The sequence below is a fragment of the Phaethon aethereus genome, assembly GCF_964289735.1.
Source record: "Phaethon aethereus genome assembly, chromosome: 28".
NCBI lineage: Eukaryota > Metazoa > Chordata > Aves > Phaethontiformes > Phaethontidae > Phaethon > Phaethon aethereus.
The window spans coordinates 3592834-3608099 of NC_138604.1; the positions used below are offsets into that span (position 1 = coordinate 3592834).

Below are 15266 nucleotides of genomic sequence, written 5' to 3' on the forward strand. Positions count from 1 at the left end.
CCTCAGCTCCTCCCGGCCACGCGTGTCGGAGCCGAGGTCAACCACCGTCCCCACCCTGTGCCTCGGTTTCCCCAGCGGCTGCTCGGCCCGGCGAGGCGGCAGGGCCCCGCTGCGCCTCGGTTTCCCCCACCGGCACCGCAGCGGTCGGTGGGGGTCGGGGGCCGCAGGGTTGCCCAAGGGGAGGAGGCGCTGGCCACCGGGGCTGAGCGTGACCTAATCCTCAGCTTTGCCACCGGCCGCCAGCCCCGAGGGAGCAACATCCCCCAGCCTGCAGAAAGTCCTGCTGCCCCAAACCCCCCGGGAAGGGCTCTCCCCACCCTGGGGCCGGAGTGCGTCCCCGGCTCGACCCCGGTGACCACACCGGGCTGGAGCGTGTCCCTGGCCGGCAGGGCTGGGGCCGGCCGTGAACCTGAGGCCGGCTGAGCTCATCACGCTGGTATGTGGCAATTAGTGCCGGGCGGAGAGGAGGCAGCCGGCACGCCCAGGCTGCCCGGCGTGGCACGGGGACACCTGCCCCGGCCAGCGCCCCGGTGCCCCAACCCCCCGGCACGGGCGAGGGGGCCGCAGCACCCACCGGGCTTGGCCCCAGTGTGCGGCCGCTGACCCCGCGGCTCTGGGTGGGGGCACCCCCGGCACCTGCCGCCGGGCTGGGCTGGCACCCCGGGGCCAAACACGCCCCAGGCGTGGGGCTCCGGCCCCAGCACGCGTTGGGGTACCACGGCACGGGTTGGCACGGCTCGGCACGGCATCCCGGTGCTGGGCGCTGCCGGGCAGGCCCTGGCTTGGCTTGGCTTGGCTTGGCTTGGCTTGGCTTGGCAGGCCTCGGCCTGGCGTGGCGGGGGTTTGGCAGAGCTCGGGCGGGGCTGGGCAGGGCTTGCTGGGGCTGGCGCTGGCACGGCGCTGGCACGGCGCTGGCACGGCCCTGGCGCGGCCGTGGGCGGGGCCACAGCGGGGGCGCGGTCACGGCGGCGGGGCGCGGTCACGGCGAAGGGCGTGGTCGCAGCGAAGGGCGTGCCCGCGGGGGCGTGGTCGCGCGGGGGCGTGCCTGGCGGGGTGGGCGGGGCCGTATAGAAGCGGCGGCGCGGCGCGGCCCCGCAGTCGCGGCGGGGCCATGAACGGGCTGAAGGGCTGGTGCGCGGTGCTGGACGTGCGGCCCCACGGCGAGAGCCCGGTGAGCCGCGGGGGCCGCGCCTGTCCCTCTCCCGGCGCTTCTGGGGGGCGGCTGCTGCCCGCGGGGGTGTCCCGGTGCGGCGGGGGGGGGCGGGCCGGGACGCGCCGTCGGTGGAGCGGGACTGCGCCCGCCCGGCGTCGCCGCCCCGGCCTGTCCCGCCGTGGCTGGGCTCGCCCGGCAGCCGTGGGGAGGTTTCGGGGGTCTGCGGGCGCCCTGCGGCCTCTCTCGGGCTCAGGGGTCCCCCGGGGTCCGCGGCCGTCCCGTCCCCCTCGCTGGGCCGGTCCGCGGGGGCTCCGATAAACCCCGCTGGGGCGGGCGAGGACGGCGGAGCCCACCGAGGGATGCCCCGGTGGTGGCCTTGGGGTCCCAGCGGCCCCCATCGTGCTCACGGGGGGCTCCTGGGAATCCCGGCCGGCACGCGGTCGTCAAGCTGACCCCGAATAACGTGATTTTTGGGTAACGCGCCCCTCGAGCGGCTCCCGCGGGCCGCGGCAGCTGGAGCAGCCGGTAGCGAGTCTGTTTTGGCGCTTTCCTCCCTCGCTTCCAGCAGGGCCTCGCGTCTTTCCCTTCCTTATCGTTGGGTTTTCCCCATCGCCGTCAGCAGCCGGGCCATCGCCGCGAGGACGGGCCCTGGGTGGGGCTGGCAGCGCCCCAAAGCTGTCCCTGCGCCGGCACGGTGCCCTGGTTTCCCCGCGAAGGGGGCGAAGCCGGAGGCGCTGCATGGCGATTCGGCTTTTCGCTCAGGTTTTGGCAACCGGAGGGGTCCCCCGAAGGCACCAGCGGCGGCAGAAGACCCGCGCCGGTGCTCGGCCGCGTTCCCCCGTGCCGGCGGCCGCCCGGCTCCCCGGCCTGTGCCCTGCCGGGTGACTCAGCTCTGAGTCTCCTTAGGAGAGTCCTAATTCCCTGCAGCTTTCCCGGCCTTATAAGGAGCGATTGCAGAGTTGGGCTCGTTTGGCTAATGGGTTATTACGGTGATAAGCGCCTCTGTAACGCTGGCGATCTCCAAACACCGGAGCTGTTTGCTGCTGATCCTTGGTGATACCCTCTGGGTCAGGTCAGGCCTGTTCTTATTTAACAGTGGGGACAGACGGACGGACGGAGCGCCTTCCCCGTGGTTGCAAAACGCCGGCGTCGGGATCGCCGGCCGTGGGTCCTCGGACGGATCCGCCTCTCCTCCGCCCGGGATGTGGTTGGCATTTGCGTGGTTCCCTCTTCCGCAGGAGCGGAGTCGGTGCCTCCCCCTCCAGCCAAGCTTTTCCCAAGTGGGGCTGTTTTGGGTTGGATGATGAAAAATAGGCCAAAAGATTTTAAATGGACTTCGCGGCGTCCCTGAGAGCCCGCCCCTAGTCGCCCTAGCCGATACCACTTGCCCTCATCTTCCAGGGACACGGCTCTTGCTGGGGGGTTGGACCCAAAGGGCCACCGGGAATTTGGGAACGCCTCCTCAAAGGGCACTGGACCGGAGCGTGGCCGTCCTGCCAAAAAGCCTCCAACTCCAACCTGGCCAAGCCCTCCCAGTGGCAGCTCTCCCGAGGCTGGTAGTAAAAGCCGTAAAGGCACGCGGCCGGGCTGGACTAACTCTCGGGCTGCCCCGCTGGGGCGTTAAGTATTTTCTGTACCAGGCGGGTTTGCCAAGCAGGAGACGAGTGCGAGGCACCCCATCGTCTTCCCAGCGCGGGCCACATTGCCCGAAGCCCGCTGCCCCCTCCTTTCCAGGGCTGTAAGCAGGAGGCGAGTGCCGGCAGAGCAGATTTACCGCCAGCCAGGAGGTGAAGGAGTGGGGCAGGGAGTCCCCGTGGCTCCGCGCCTCCTGCCCCGGGGAAACGCGGCGCCTCGGAGGGGCAGGTCGCTGTGTGCCGGCTGCGGCATCCCCCTGCGTTGCTCTGGCTTTATGTCGGAGGAGCTGCTTCTGCTGGAAACTGTCGGCCAGGAGCCGAGGAAGCTTTGGCTGCGGGACGGTGAGGGAACAGCCCAAAAATAACCGTGCGGGAGCATTGCCGGGGACTGGCGCGCCAACGGCGCGTAAGACGAGAGCCAAATGTAGTGCCTCTTCTCTTCGCCGCCGGCCGGCCAGCCCCGGCCGGGCGCAGCTCACCGCAGCCGAGGTGGCTGCAGACAAACAAGCCACGCAGGGAGGGGTTGGCTTTGACCCGGCTGCGCCTTCCGCCTCCCGCGCCTGCCTCGGCCTCCTTAAAAGCATTCGCCGCACCAAAAAAGCTGGTTTTCTCCCCCGGTGGTCTGGAGAGCCTCACTCAAACATCCGCCTTGTGTCTCGCCATCCCTCTGCCTCCCCCGCGCTTCCCCGGCGCAGAGGGGGATGGAGGCGGCGGAGCCTTCCCCGCCGGCGTTTGCATGGGCGGCTTCCTGGTTGTTTGACCTGAGGTTTGGTAGCGCCGGTTTGCGTCGGCTCGATGGTGAGTTGGTCCGGGAGCGGGGCTTTTTTGGGGGTCTGCTGGGACGGAAAGTGCCCGTGTGTGCCGACTCCGGGTAGTTTTGGCTGCGGGGATGAAAATGGGCTGGTGCTTGTTGCTTATTGCGGCAAACCTTCCCCAGGCGAGCGATTTCCGTGGCAGCGTCCCACCCTCGCGCGGGCTTGACGGGACGGGGACGGTGAGTGCAAGATCCCGACGCTTGTAAACAAAGCTGCAAGTAAGGACGCGTGAAGGGACTGACGTGCCGCCGGCGGCTCTGCCGGGCCCGCGCCGTGCCGAGGCCGCTGCCCTGCCGGCGCCGGCCGCTGCCCTGCCGTCGCCAGCCGCTTCGTGCTCTTACCCCCGGCCTTTCCCGGCGTCCCGTTTGCTTTAGGCAGCACGGCGCTGATGGGCGATGCTTCATGTGCCAGCGCTGCCGTGAGCCGTTTTCCCTGCCGTAAACCCCCGAGTGCTTCTTGCATCCTCCCAAACTGTGGAGCACGCTGCGTCTGGCTGCTTTTATGTTTTTCGACCGAAGTTTCCAGCTTCAAGGAAAACGATCCCTGGAGTGAAAGTTGCCGACGAGTATCTGGTTAGTTGATCAGCGCTGCTGAGTGCTCGCAGAGCCCAAGTGAAGCTTCTCTTGGATAATTGCCTTAACGGGGGAGCGAAGGGGTCTGGCCACATGAGCGAGATCCGTAGGAGGCCCCTCGTTTCCCAGGGAGCCGGAGTTTGTGCGAGCAGCGTATACAAAATATTTTGGAAACAAACAGATGGCTTGTCGAGACTTGGATGGCGAGGAGAGCGCTTGGAAGCGGGGAGGCAGAAATACCTTGACGTTGCTTTTGGAGAGCAGGAGGCTGACGTGGCCGAGGTGTGGCGAGGGGCGGGCGCCCGGCGCTGCGCGGGCACCTACCCCGGCGCCGCGGTGCTGCTGCCCGAGAGCCCGCTGCCGTCGCACGCCGAGCAGCTCCCGCTTTCGGGGTCGCTTTTAATAAGGACCATGAGCGACGGCTGCCTGGGTGCCGGTGAGGTCCGTCTGGGACGGGGGGGGTGTGCAGCACCGTGGGTGCGCGGTGCCGGTGTCGAGCTGCGGATGGAGAGCAGGCATCCCCGCGGAGCGTTTTGGGTGTCTGTGCGCTGCTTTAGGGCTCTATATACGCATCGGGCATCTCATCGAAAGCTCGCAGAGCTTTGCACGGTGCCGGAGGTGGCTGAAACGCCTCTTCGGTGGGTGGCACCGGCAGGAGGGCTTTGGGTGAGGAGTTAAGCGGTGAAGGCAAACGGAGTCCTGGCTGGAGCCTCTGTGGATGCTCGTGGCCACGAGCCCGGGAGTGCCCTGCTGCCGGTCTCGCTGGCTGCGGCCGAAATGGGCTCCGCTGGGCCGGGGCTGTGCCGGCAGAGGACGGGCAGAGCCGCGGCGGTGCGTGGCTGTCGCGGTAGGGCAGGGAGAAGGATGAATCTGGCAAGGTCCTGGCATGCGAGCTGGGAACGGCTGCTTTCGCCCTTCTCCGAGGCTGCTGCCAAACGCTGTGCGTCGACCTCGCCGTAGCCGATGAGGGACATGACTCCTGGCATGAAAACGAGCCCGGCAATCGCTTCTCCAGCCCGTCTGCATTACCTCAGCCGCGGCTGGGCCACGGCTCCTCCGTTTATCAAATCCATCAGGGCTTGTAGCTGTCGTGCGCTCGCTATTACTCATTTTAATCCCAGCGTTACTTCGCGGGCCGCAGCTCGAAGCGAGGGAGAGGGCAGCTTGTCCGTGCATCTGCAGCGACGCCGACCTGGCTGGCGGCTCACACCGGAGCTGGACGTGAAAAGACTTTCAGGGGGTTGTAAAACTAAAACCCGCCTCTCGTTTCAGGAGAGCGTGAAGGTGCTGCGGCTGACTCTGCCGAATGACCTCCCGGGCGACAGGCGCGAGCAGGCGAAGCAGAAGGTGGGTCTCCCCCGCGGCTCGGTTTGGCGTTGAAAATACAAGGTTGTGGGTTAACTTGGGGAGCGGGGAACAGGCGTTTGGTGGAGGATCGGTTGCTTTAGGCTTTGTGAAGTAGAAAAATCACGTCCTGCTCTCTTAAACGTTTCGGTGCCGGTTCCCGAAGCCGTGCTCGACGCCGCGTTCCCCTGCGCGAGTGCGTGATGCTCATTTGACTGGATCCGGGCGAACCGTTCCAGCCAGTCTCGCCTCTCTGAAAGCCGGGCTGCTTCTGTCTCTTGCAGCCGGTGGGAAAAGCCTTCGCCATGGTGGCCAACAGATCCAGCAATGGTCACTCCCTGGCCTCCGAATGCATCAAATCCAACGACGGCGATGAGGAGATCATCAAGGTACGGTCCCTGGCTGCCCGGCTCTGTTGCAAAGCACCCTTGTTTAGTAATTCGGCGGGGGAAAAAATAGGTTTTGTCTGAGCTCCACCAGCAAAAAGCTGCCTGGTGTAGCTCCCGGGGGGGTGGGCAGGAGGCTTGGGGCAGCACCAGCTCGGTGGGCTTCCCCGGCATTGGGGGGACGCAGCGTGAACGTGGGGCAGCTGCGGTGGGTCTGCGGGGCGGGGGCCGCACGGGAGGAGGAGCAGCTTCAACAAACGCCGCAACGGGGAAGCCTGCAGACGACGTGGCTCAGGAGATCCGGCGTCCCGGTCCCTGCCGGAGCTGGGCTTGCTGCTGGCCTTACCGGGCTGGCTGGAGCCAGGACGGTCTGACCCGCTGCCGCCGTCTCTCCTGGGCAGGTTTATCTCAAGGCGCGGGCCGAGGGCAGCGCGAACCACGAGGAGCACGTCAACCAGCTGAAAAGTGAAGTTCGTTACATTCAAGAGGTAGTTAACGTCCGTGAGGGGCTCTGGCTTGTGCGCCGCTGCCTGAACCCGCGGGGGCTTGCAGCGAGGGTCCGGGGCGCTCTGCTTCCCCCGGGGACGTCCCGGGGCTTTGACGCCAGCGGACGGCGATGCCCGCGCCGGCTGCGGCACTCGAGCCTTGGCTGAGCCCCAACCGCGCCGGCAGACTGGCAGCGGATCTGAGCTCTCTCCGGTTTGTTGACTTGCCCGTACAGGGCAGTAGTCTAATCAAGCGCCATAAATTAATTCAGCCCGACTAATTGTTCTGCTATATGGACTGAATTTGAAGAGAATTGCGTGATGACTTTCCCCCAAGGCTGTCCCCTGCATGCCTGGGTGCGGCACAACCGGAGCCTCTTGTTAAAAGGCAGTTTCTTTGGTATGTCTCATCTCCCAAAGTAAACTGGATGATGAGGCTGTCAGAAGATTAACCCTTTCCTCTGCTCCTGGTGGGGATGTTATTTCTGGAGAACTGGTTGCAAGGCACGGAAGCAGTTGCATGCATGTTCTGGTCTGGGAAGCTTGGCCTGAAAAAAAAAAAAAAAAAGAGAGAAAAAGGGGGGGAAAAAAAAAAATCTGGGTTTGCAAAGAGAGGAGAAAAAAAATTAAAATAAAAAAATTGGGTTTGCTCTCATGGGGGAGTTTCTGTGCTGGCCCCAGGGAGCAGCGAGGGGCAGATCTGCTCGGGCGGCCTCCAGATCTTTTACGTCATCCTTCTGACTCTGCCAAAACGCATGTTTTTCCCCCCCGAAAGAAAACAGCCTGTTCCCGCTGCCTCCTGCCTGCAACCCAGACCTGCCCAGGGCTGCAGCGCTGCGTGGGCGTTGCTCGCCCAGACCTTATCTCACAGCCACCTGGATGCCACAGTTTTTGCGCGTGATCCTTCCCCCTCCCGGGGCTTCCACTTCAGCTCTCCTGATCTGAGCCTTCCCGTAGCTGCCCGCAGCTCGGGCGGAAACAGCAGCCGGGGTTTAAAAGGGCGTCTTAGCGGTACTTGAGCGGGACGTAGACCTCACCTGGCCGCAGAGGCCGGACATAGCCCTATCAGAATAGCTGAAGCAGCGTAACCGCGCCGTACGGCTTAACCCTGCATGTGGAAACCAGAGAATAAGCTAAACCAGTAAGTCGCGGTGGCGGTACCAGTCTGTCCGCATCCCAGAGGAGCGCCCTGAGCTGGGTCGTGGTGTAAAAACCCCGGGGACGTCGTGATCCAGCGGGATCAAAGTCACGGGTCACTCTCCCCGGGTTAAGGGCTCGATTGCTGACCCGAGAGGCGCGCGTCCTGCGCCCGGTCCCTTGTCCTGCCGCTGCCCGCTCTCCAGCAAACCGCTTCGCCCCAGCGCCGCGGGCATCTAAAATCAAGGGGTTGGGATAAAGCCACGCTGCTAATGCTCTGAGAAAGCTTTTCTTTGAAAAGCGTTGGGGCAGCGTTTGCTGTAAAAGCCTGTAAATCATTCCTCTGGCTCGCTTGCTCTGACTAATTCGAGTAGCTGCAAGTCAAGACTGTACTTGTTGGCGTCCTGCAGCGTGGCGGAGAGGGAGCCGGGGAACAGCAAGGGTCTTCTCGGCACTTCAAAGGTGAAGTCGATGACTAATGCATGAAAAATCAGTAGCGTCTCCAGCTCGTTGCTTTTTTTTTAAATTTTTTTTTTTTTTTCTTCCCGTGGTTGAGTGGGACAGCTGCCTCACAAGGATCCCATCTGCCAGAGACGGTGCTGCTTGCAGGCAGGGCTGTAGTAAAAACCAGAGGGTCAGGCTGGCAGAGAAGCCATCGATTGCGTATCGGCGCAGGGCATCGTAGCAGCCGCCGCGCCTTCGTTTGATTTCTGTTAGGCTGCGTGACGCTGTCTGTGCAGATCGAGCTAAATTGACTTGCCTTTGCCAGGCTAGAAGTTCTTTGAAGAAGCTGCGGGAAGACTTAAGTAGTAAACTTGAGAACAGACAAGGAGATAAACAGCATGCACAGGTAACGGGAGCACTTCTCGGGCGTTAAATGACGTTGACTTATTAAAAAGATGTCATCTTCGGGTCCGGAAAGTGGTAGCAGGGGCCCTAAAGGTCGAGGCGCTTGTGGCGAACGAAAGCCACGTTCACAGGCAAAATCGGAAGCCCACACCAGCATGTAACGAGGAGTCAGTAAGCAAAGCGCATTGGCTGGCCAAATGCACTGTTGCATGTTCGTTTGCAGAAACCCCCCCTCGGCCTCGAGTTGCTGCGGTGCCCCAGAGCTAGCTGTCTGCATGCGACGGCTCTCGCGCCAGCGGCTGTGCCGGCGGCGTTACACCCCTGTCCGTCTGTCCTTGGCTTACGCAGGTCGTGCTGGAAAAGCAGAACGGGAGCTGGTTGTACCCCGAGAGGCTGCGTGCCAATTCCTGGGAGGAGCAGGTATGGAGCCGAGAGGGGCATTTCAGTGCTGCGGAAAGAAATACCGGGTTTGGTGTGACATCCTCCTCCCAGCAGGACCTGTTCAGCGCGCGATCGGGCGCTCCTGCAGCAAACTCTGCTTGTCGGGGTCAGATGGGAAATAAAGCTCTGTTAGAGCGATGAAAATGTGCGTAATGGGCACTTTTAAACCTCTGCACACGAGAGCTTTTTAGCAGAAGGGATAACAGGAACCTTAAGCTGGTACATATTTCTCCAGCTCGTCGTCTTTCCCCTGGCCGGGGCAGACGCTCTGGGCCGGGGTTTCGGGCTGGGCTGCTGCAGACCTGGGTCAGGTGGCGGGGTTTCAGGTTGCCCAAGCGCGGATCAGGATGGCATCCTGCAAACAGGGCTTGGAAGGCAGCCGAAGGATGCCGTGCGCGTTATCGTGAGGGCTGGAAGCTGTTGCTCAAGTGTGGGAGGTGAGGACAGGAGCGCCTTTCGTTTTTTCAAGCCGAGAAGTGATGTTACCAGGCTTTGTCACCAGCAGTGCTGCCCACGTTGGGGCGGAGGGCTCCTTTGATACCTCCCGACTGCTCATCCTGTCCTGTTACGGTCTCTGCAGGAGGAGGACTGCTCAGGTGAAGACGTGGAGAAGATCCGACAGACAGCGAAGAGGCTGTTCACAAAGCTGCAGGAGGCTGAAAAGCGCCATCAGTTGGAAAAGAAAGCCTTTGAGGTGACTACGCCGCACGCTTGTCTGCTGGCAAAGTGTGGCTTTTATTTTATTTTTTATATTTTGTATTTTTTTTTTCCGTTTTGGAAGCCTGAGGAGCTGCATGGGCACGCGAGTTTGGGCTGCTGGAGGTGTCTGGCTTCTGCTTGCAGAGCAGCAGGCTCGGTGCGCGCTGCTAAAATACACCAGGGAGCGCAGAGCTGGCCAAACCCCAGCAAAGCGCCAACCCGGTTGCCCAGTCGAGTCTGAAGACGTAAATGCTTTCCCAGTTAAAAAATCACATAGAATAAAGGCGGCAGGCAGGTCGGAAGGCAGTCCCCCAAACTCTGCCGAGCCTTTCCGACCGTAGCCGGGCTCGGTGTGCGAGAGGGGTGTTTTGTGCGGAGCGGGGACCACCAGGATGGCCCAGCAGGTCGAACGCAGACCAAGTCTGCGGTTCCCAGCCACGGTGCTGGGCTGCTGTGGCCGTGCTGGCCGCCGCGGTCTCTCTCAGAGCTCAGCCTCTTCATCTGCGGGGTGTTTGCTGTAGAGAGGGACGAGCTGACCCGGCAGCACCCGGACCCATCACGCGGGTCTCCTCGCCCGCTGAGCGGTGCTGACGAAGCTGCCGCGTTCGCTTTCCTCCCTTCCTCGGCCCTGGTGATTAATGGTCCCCTCCAGTTTGTTTTCTAGTGACTGCTCATGTCCCGGATGGGCTGGGCCTGACCGCGTCATCCCGCAGCTCTGAGCGCTGGTGGCAGCGGTGACGTCCCGGCTCGCATCCTGTCCCGCAGACCAAACTGGTCCTGAGAACCCTGGGGGGTTCCCCGCAGCGGGACGGGGGACAGTGTCCGCTGGGGAAGTGGATTTGAGCGGCAACCGCTTCCTCTGGCGTGGGGACATCCGCCCGCCCGTGGCGGTGGCACGTGCCCCGAGGACGTCTGTCCTTGCGCGTAGGAAGTCGTGTGGTTTGGTGGCATTTGGGGGCCTTTGGTCAGCTGTGATGCTGACTGCGGGCTCCGAGCCCAGACGGAGACCCTGGGGATGGTGGGGACGGGTGTTTAAGAAGTTGTTGATCCTGCCAGCTCTGCCCAGACATTCTCGCTGTGCCTTGTTGTCTGAGCCCGCTCTCCAGCTGTGCGGGGACCCATGGGGACGGCCTCGTCCCCTCTTGGCGTGGGGCTGGCTGCCGAAGGGGGGTCCCGGGGCAGGTGGCCCGAGAGGAGCCTGCAGTCAGCCCCAGGGCGTGCGTGGCTGAGAGCGAACACGTCTCTTGCGTTTGAGGAGACTTTATTGCTACAGCGTTTAAGCGCTCGCTCCTTTGAAGTGCTTTGAAGCCGGGGAGCTTTCTGAAGAACCTCTTCTCTCTGAAGCATGTCGGGGTGTTTGCCGAGGCGCCTGGCTGCCTTCAGCAAAATCTGCCCGCCGAGGCTTCGAGCACCGGTGTGGCTTCAAAACATCGCTCGGGAGAAGGGCTGCGGGGGCTCGGGGGTCCGGGCGTGCGAGGGCCGAGGGTAAGGGTGTCTCCGCTCCCTTTGCAGAGGACGGTCTCGCAGTACCAGGAGGAAGTGGAGCAGACGGGCTCTGCCCTGCGGAGAGCGGAGAAGAGCGTGGTGGAGAAGGAGGTGCAGGTGGAGGAGCTGCAGAGACTCCTGGCAGGGATGGAGAAGGTACCGGCCCTGAAGCCGTGGTGGGGCTGGTGGGGCTAGCGGAGCTGCCTGGTCCCGCTCTGCTGGGGGGTAGTGGGAAAGCCCGGGGGTGATGAGTTTGGCAGCGCTCAGCGCAGACCCCGCAGGGCATCTTGGACTGGCTGCAGGCTACTCACCGTGGAGCGTTTCGGGTTTAACCCGAAAGCGCCAGGCAAAGGCTGAAAATCGACTGTTGCTGATTTAGACTTGCATTTCTCAGGTCTAGAAGATCTGGTCGGCCTGTGCAAACTCTTCCAGGTATCCTGGAAACGAGCGCACAGTCTAGACAGCCGCCCGGTTCTTCTTCTCATGGGGGCATTAACACAACCTCCAGCCTTGATTATTTTATTGTTTTTCAGCTTCGGTCTGCTCATAATAACATTAAAGCCATAAATCTAACAGTGCAGTATGAGCATGAAGTGATCAGGGACTGCCTTCCCTGATCACAGCGGGGAAGGAGATGGGCTGATGCCTTGCCTGTGTCCTAGGGGTAGAGGAGTAGGCTGTCGGCTGCCGGTCGTCGCTGCGGCTGCCCTTGCCTGCCTGTCTCTCGCATGTAAATTTAATGCTCGTGAAAACAACCCGCAGATCGAGCAGGGAGGCTGAGCTGAGCCAGCCTGGCTCCCCGGGTGTTCGCAGCTCGCTGCTGCGCAGCGGAGGCCACGGAGCATGTGTTGCGACTTGTTTCCGTGCGCGTAACCCAGCCTCTCGCTCTGCCGCAGGAGCACAGGAGCTTGCTGCTGAAGATGAAAGAAGGTGAAGCAGAGCTGGCGAGGCTGAGAAGCGTGGAAGGTGACAAGCTCGCCGAACAAGACCGGTGAGGCTTGGCCTCCGGCTCGGCTGCCAACTCCAGAGCAAGCCCACGCCGCTGGGTCGGGGTGTCAGCTCGCTGGGGCATGACTGCACATTCCTGCGAAGGGCGTGCTTGCTCTCTGGCTTGCAAAACAGCACCCTACTCCCAAGAGCTGACTAATCTCCAAATATCTCCTGCAGTTTTTGCCCTGCTCCGAGAGATCCGGAGCTCTGGAGCCGGGATGCCCGGAGACCTCTAGCGGCCCTGCTGCGGGCTGGGAGCTCGGGGCAGGTCCTGCCCTGCTTAGGGAGGCTCGGGAGCAGCCGATTCTCCCCGTAGTGTCGGATTCGTTCCACCCAGACGGTATCCTTGTGCTCCGGGGGCTAATTGGCAATGGCTTGTTTCTGGAAGGCCTTGTTTGTGGCCTGACTCTTCCTGATGTTCCTGTGTCCCTGCAGTCTGTGGTTGCTAGTCTTTGTGGCTCCTGCTTGAATAGGTTTTGTCTCTGCCTCTCCTTACCTCGTCTAGCCAAAATATTTCAAGACCTGTGCATCTGTGGAGGAGACCTGCCTGATAAAGAGCTGCTCTGGGCATAGCTGGGTGGGTGCCGCCTTTCTGGGAAGCCGTCCGATGGCTCCAGGACTCTGTCCTCTCCTTTTCCCAGGTCGGCCCAGCTGGAGAAGGAGGTGGCCATGCTGCGGGAGAAGATACACCATCTGGACGACATGCTGAAAAGCCAGCAGCGCAAAGTCCGCCAGATGATCGAGCAGGTGAGCGGAGCGGGGCTGGGGTGAGAGGATGGATGGGGGCAGAGCCTGGGAGGACTCAGAGGGGACTTAAAATGGGCGAAAGGAGGAAAAAGAGAAGGGGGAAAAAAAAAATCTCTTAAGCCGCTTGGAAGCAAAGTTTGTGGGGCTGAGTCCCTTTGCAAACCGACGGGATGCAAGTTCAAAGGCAGCCCAGAGCCCTGTCCTGCAGCAGGGACTGACCCCCGGGGTGACAGCCCGAAGGGCTGCGGCATGACCCGCCCTGGGCCAGGGAAGGTAATAAAAGGGGTGTAAAAAGGAGTGCTGTGCCCCCAGCTTGGCTGCTGAAAGAGTTAAATCTCAAACCGTGTGAGCGGAGGCTCCTTCACCTGGGGCTTAATTCTCAGACTGAATTTGAGGCTTTTTTTGATTGTTTTTTATAGAGACCTTGGAGTGAATGTTGTGGGTGTTAAGAGGCAGAAGGCTGCCTGGCTAAGCTGCCCTCCTTCCTAGACATTTCTCCAGCCCAGCAGTGCACGAGGCGGGTTTTCAGCCGCTGTGGACTTTTTCTCTTACAGCTCCAGAACTCCAAAACGGTGATTCAGGCCAAAGATGCCGTGATCCAGGAGCTCAAGGAGAGAGTCGCTTACTTGGAGGCTGAGGTGCGTCTCAGCGGGGGCTGTTTCAGAGGGTGCACGGGGTCTGCTCCGAGCTCAGACCCTTGTGTTAAAACCTCCCGGTGTGACTGGTTTGTGCATGCCTGTGGGTCGTGGCTGGGCTCCCTCACGGCGATGAGCTTCGCTCTGGGCAGAGCGGCCGGCCGCAAAGCCCTTCCCTTGCACTGACACCTGCTTTGCGTAGGAAAATGTGCCCTCCGCAGCCCCGGGGGCTGTGCCGGTTCCCCGAGCTGGTGTGATGGTTTCCAATGCAGCCGGGGTTGCTGGAGCAGCTGTGAACTCCAGCTGAGTCCAAAATAAACTCCTCAAGCACATTGGCAGCGAAGCCCTTCTTGCTTACAAAGCTGCAGCTGAATGCATGCGTGTCAGAAATTAAAATTGCATTCCAGCCTCTAGGATTGTAACAAGTGTCGAACCTCTCTCCTTTTTTGGGTAAAAACTGAGCCTGCATCGGCATGTCCAGTGTTTTCTTCCCTCCTTGGTGACATTTTGCTCATTTCTGCGTGGGAATGGTGCGTGTGAGCACAGCCAGGTGGGAAACATCCAGCAAGAGGGGATTGTGTGCTGGTGGGTTCCTGTGTCGGGGGTTCAGCAGATCTTACAAGCCATCCTGGCTCTCCTTTGGCAAGCAGTCCCCTATGCAGGGCTGGATTTCATCTCCCTCAAGAAAAAGCTGCCCCATCGCAAGAGGTTATACTGGAGCATTCCTCAGCCAGCGATCCGCGTGCCCGCAGCTGCCCGTTACTAACTGTGCGTCCGTCTCTTGCAGAACCTGGAGATGCACGACCGCATAGAGCACCTGATCGAGAAGCAAGTCAGTCGGGGCGGCCACAGCTCCAGAGCACGCTCGAAGTCCGAGTATGTGAGCAGGTACGTGGGGAGGACGGGCCCTCCAGCCTGCTCGGCGGCTTCACCTGCAGGCCCATGCCTTACCTGGGGCAGCGGGAGCTGCAGTCTGGGAGGAGATGCCGGGCTCAGGGATGCTCTTCCGGAAGCGCGTTGTGTTATTGTCCGTTTGCAGGGAGGTCTCCTTTCCTGTGTCCCTCCTCCAGCGGAGTACAGGGGAGCAGAGGTCCCTCCTGTGGGCCGTTCTGGGGGGAGGCATCACCGACCAGGGCTGGGGCAGCACCCTCTCCCACAGGCTTCTCCCCCAAGCTCCCATCCAGCTTGTCTGTCCGAACAAATCCTTTCTCTCTTGCAGCAAAAGGCTGACGGGCCCCAAGCCGCTGCCTCTCATTCGAGTAGTGGAAACATGAGTTTCGAGGGCTGGTCCGAGCTGAAGACTCTCCCCTTGTTATCGTTGACTGGATTTCCCTGCTTGACTGCCATCCTCTAGCCTTGGTGCTCCCGGAGTCTCCCCGGAGCTGTCGGCGGAGGGCTGTGCCCTAGAGAACTGTGGCAGCCGAGGACAGACGTAGCCGGGGCGGTCCTGGCAGAGGAAGGAGGTTTGCGAAGCGTCCACATTGCTGTCCCCACTGGGTCCCGAGGTCTCACGGATGCCAGTTCAGAGGCTGGGACCAGCCGTCCCCAGCATGGACACGGTGGCTCTCTGGCTGCAGAGTCAGGCTCGCTTTCCCTGGTCGGTCCTGGGTTTGCCGGGGTTGCTCTGCGAGAGCAGCCTTTGCTTCTGAAGGGCCTCGTCCGAACAGAGCCCCCCCTTCAGCTTGCAGCTTGCCAACATGGACTTGGGGTTTAACCTTTTTTGGTTCAAAAAAACAAAAAGAAAAAAGATTCACTCTTACAAAGAAAGAAATCCTCCTGAAAGCGGACTCCTTCCTACAACAAAGCCCACTGCGTGACAAGTTGGGAGCCTCCACCTCCGATCTCTAGCACATATCTGGCTGCTCCGGACTTGGCAAAGCCTCATGTGGCCGAA

General features: G+C 61.8%; 1 protein-coding gene across 1 annotated transcript; it reads left to right on the forward strand.

The window, feature by feature from the left end:
* Window positions 1-1003: 1003 nt before the first annotated feature.
* On the forward strand, window positions 1004-14646 carry TUFT1 (tuftelin 1; the record flags this gene model as incomplete). The annotated part of the gene is made up of 13 exons (XM_082011513.1): window positions 1004-1171; window positions 5447-5521; window positions 5803-5907; window positions 6306-6392; window positions 8296-8376; window positions 8724-8795; window positions 9397-9510; window positions 11028-11156; window positions 11897-11991; window positions 12632-12737; window positions 13292-13375; window positions 14160-14260; window positions 14592-14646. Exons 1-13 carry the CDS (start codon window positions 1112-1114, stop codon window positions 14644-14646), a joined length of 1164 nt encoding a protein of 387 aa, XP_081867639.1. The 5' UTR covers window positions 1004-1111.
* Window positions 14647-15266: the final 620 nt, after the last annotated feature.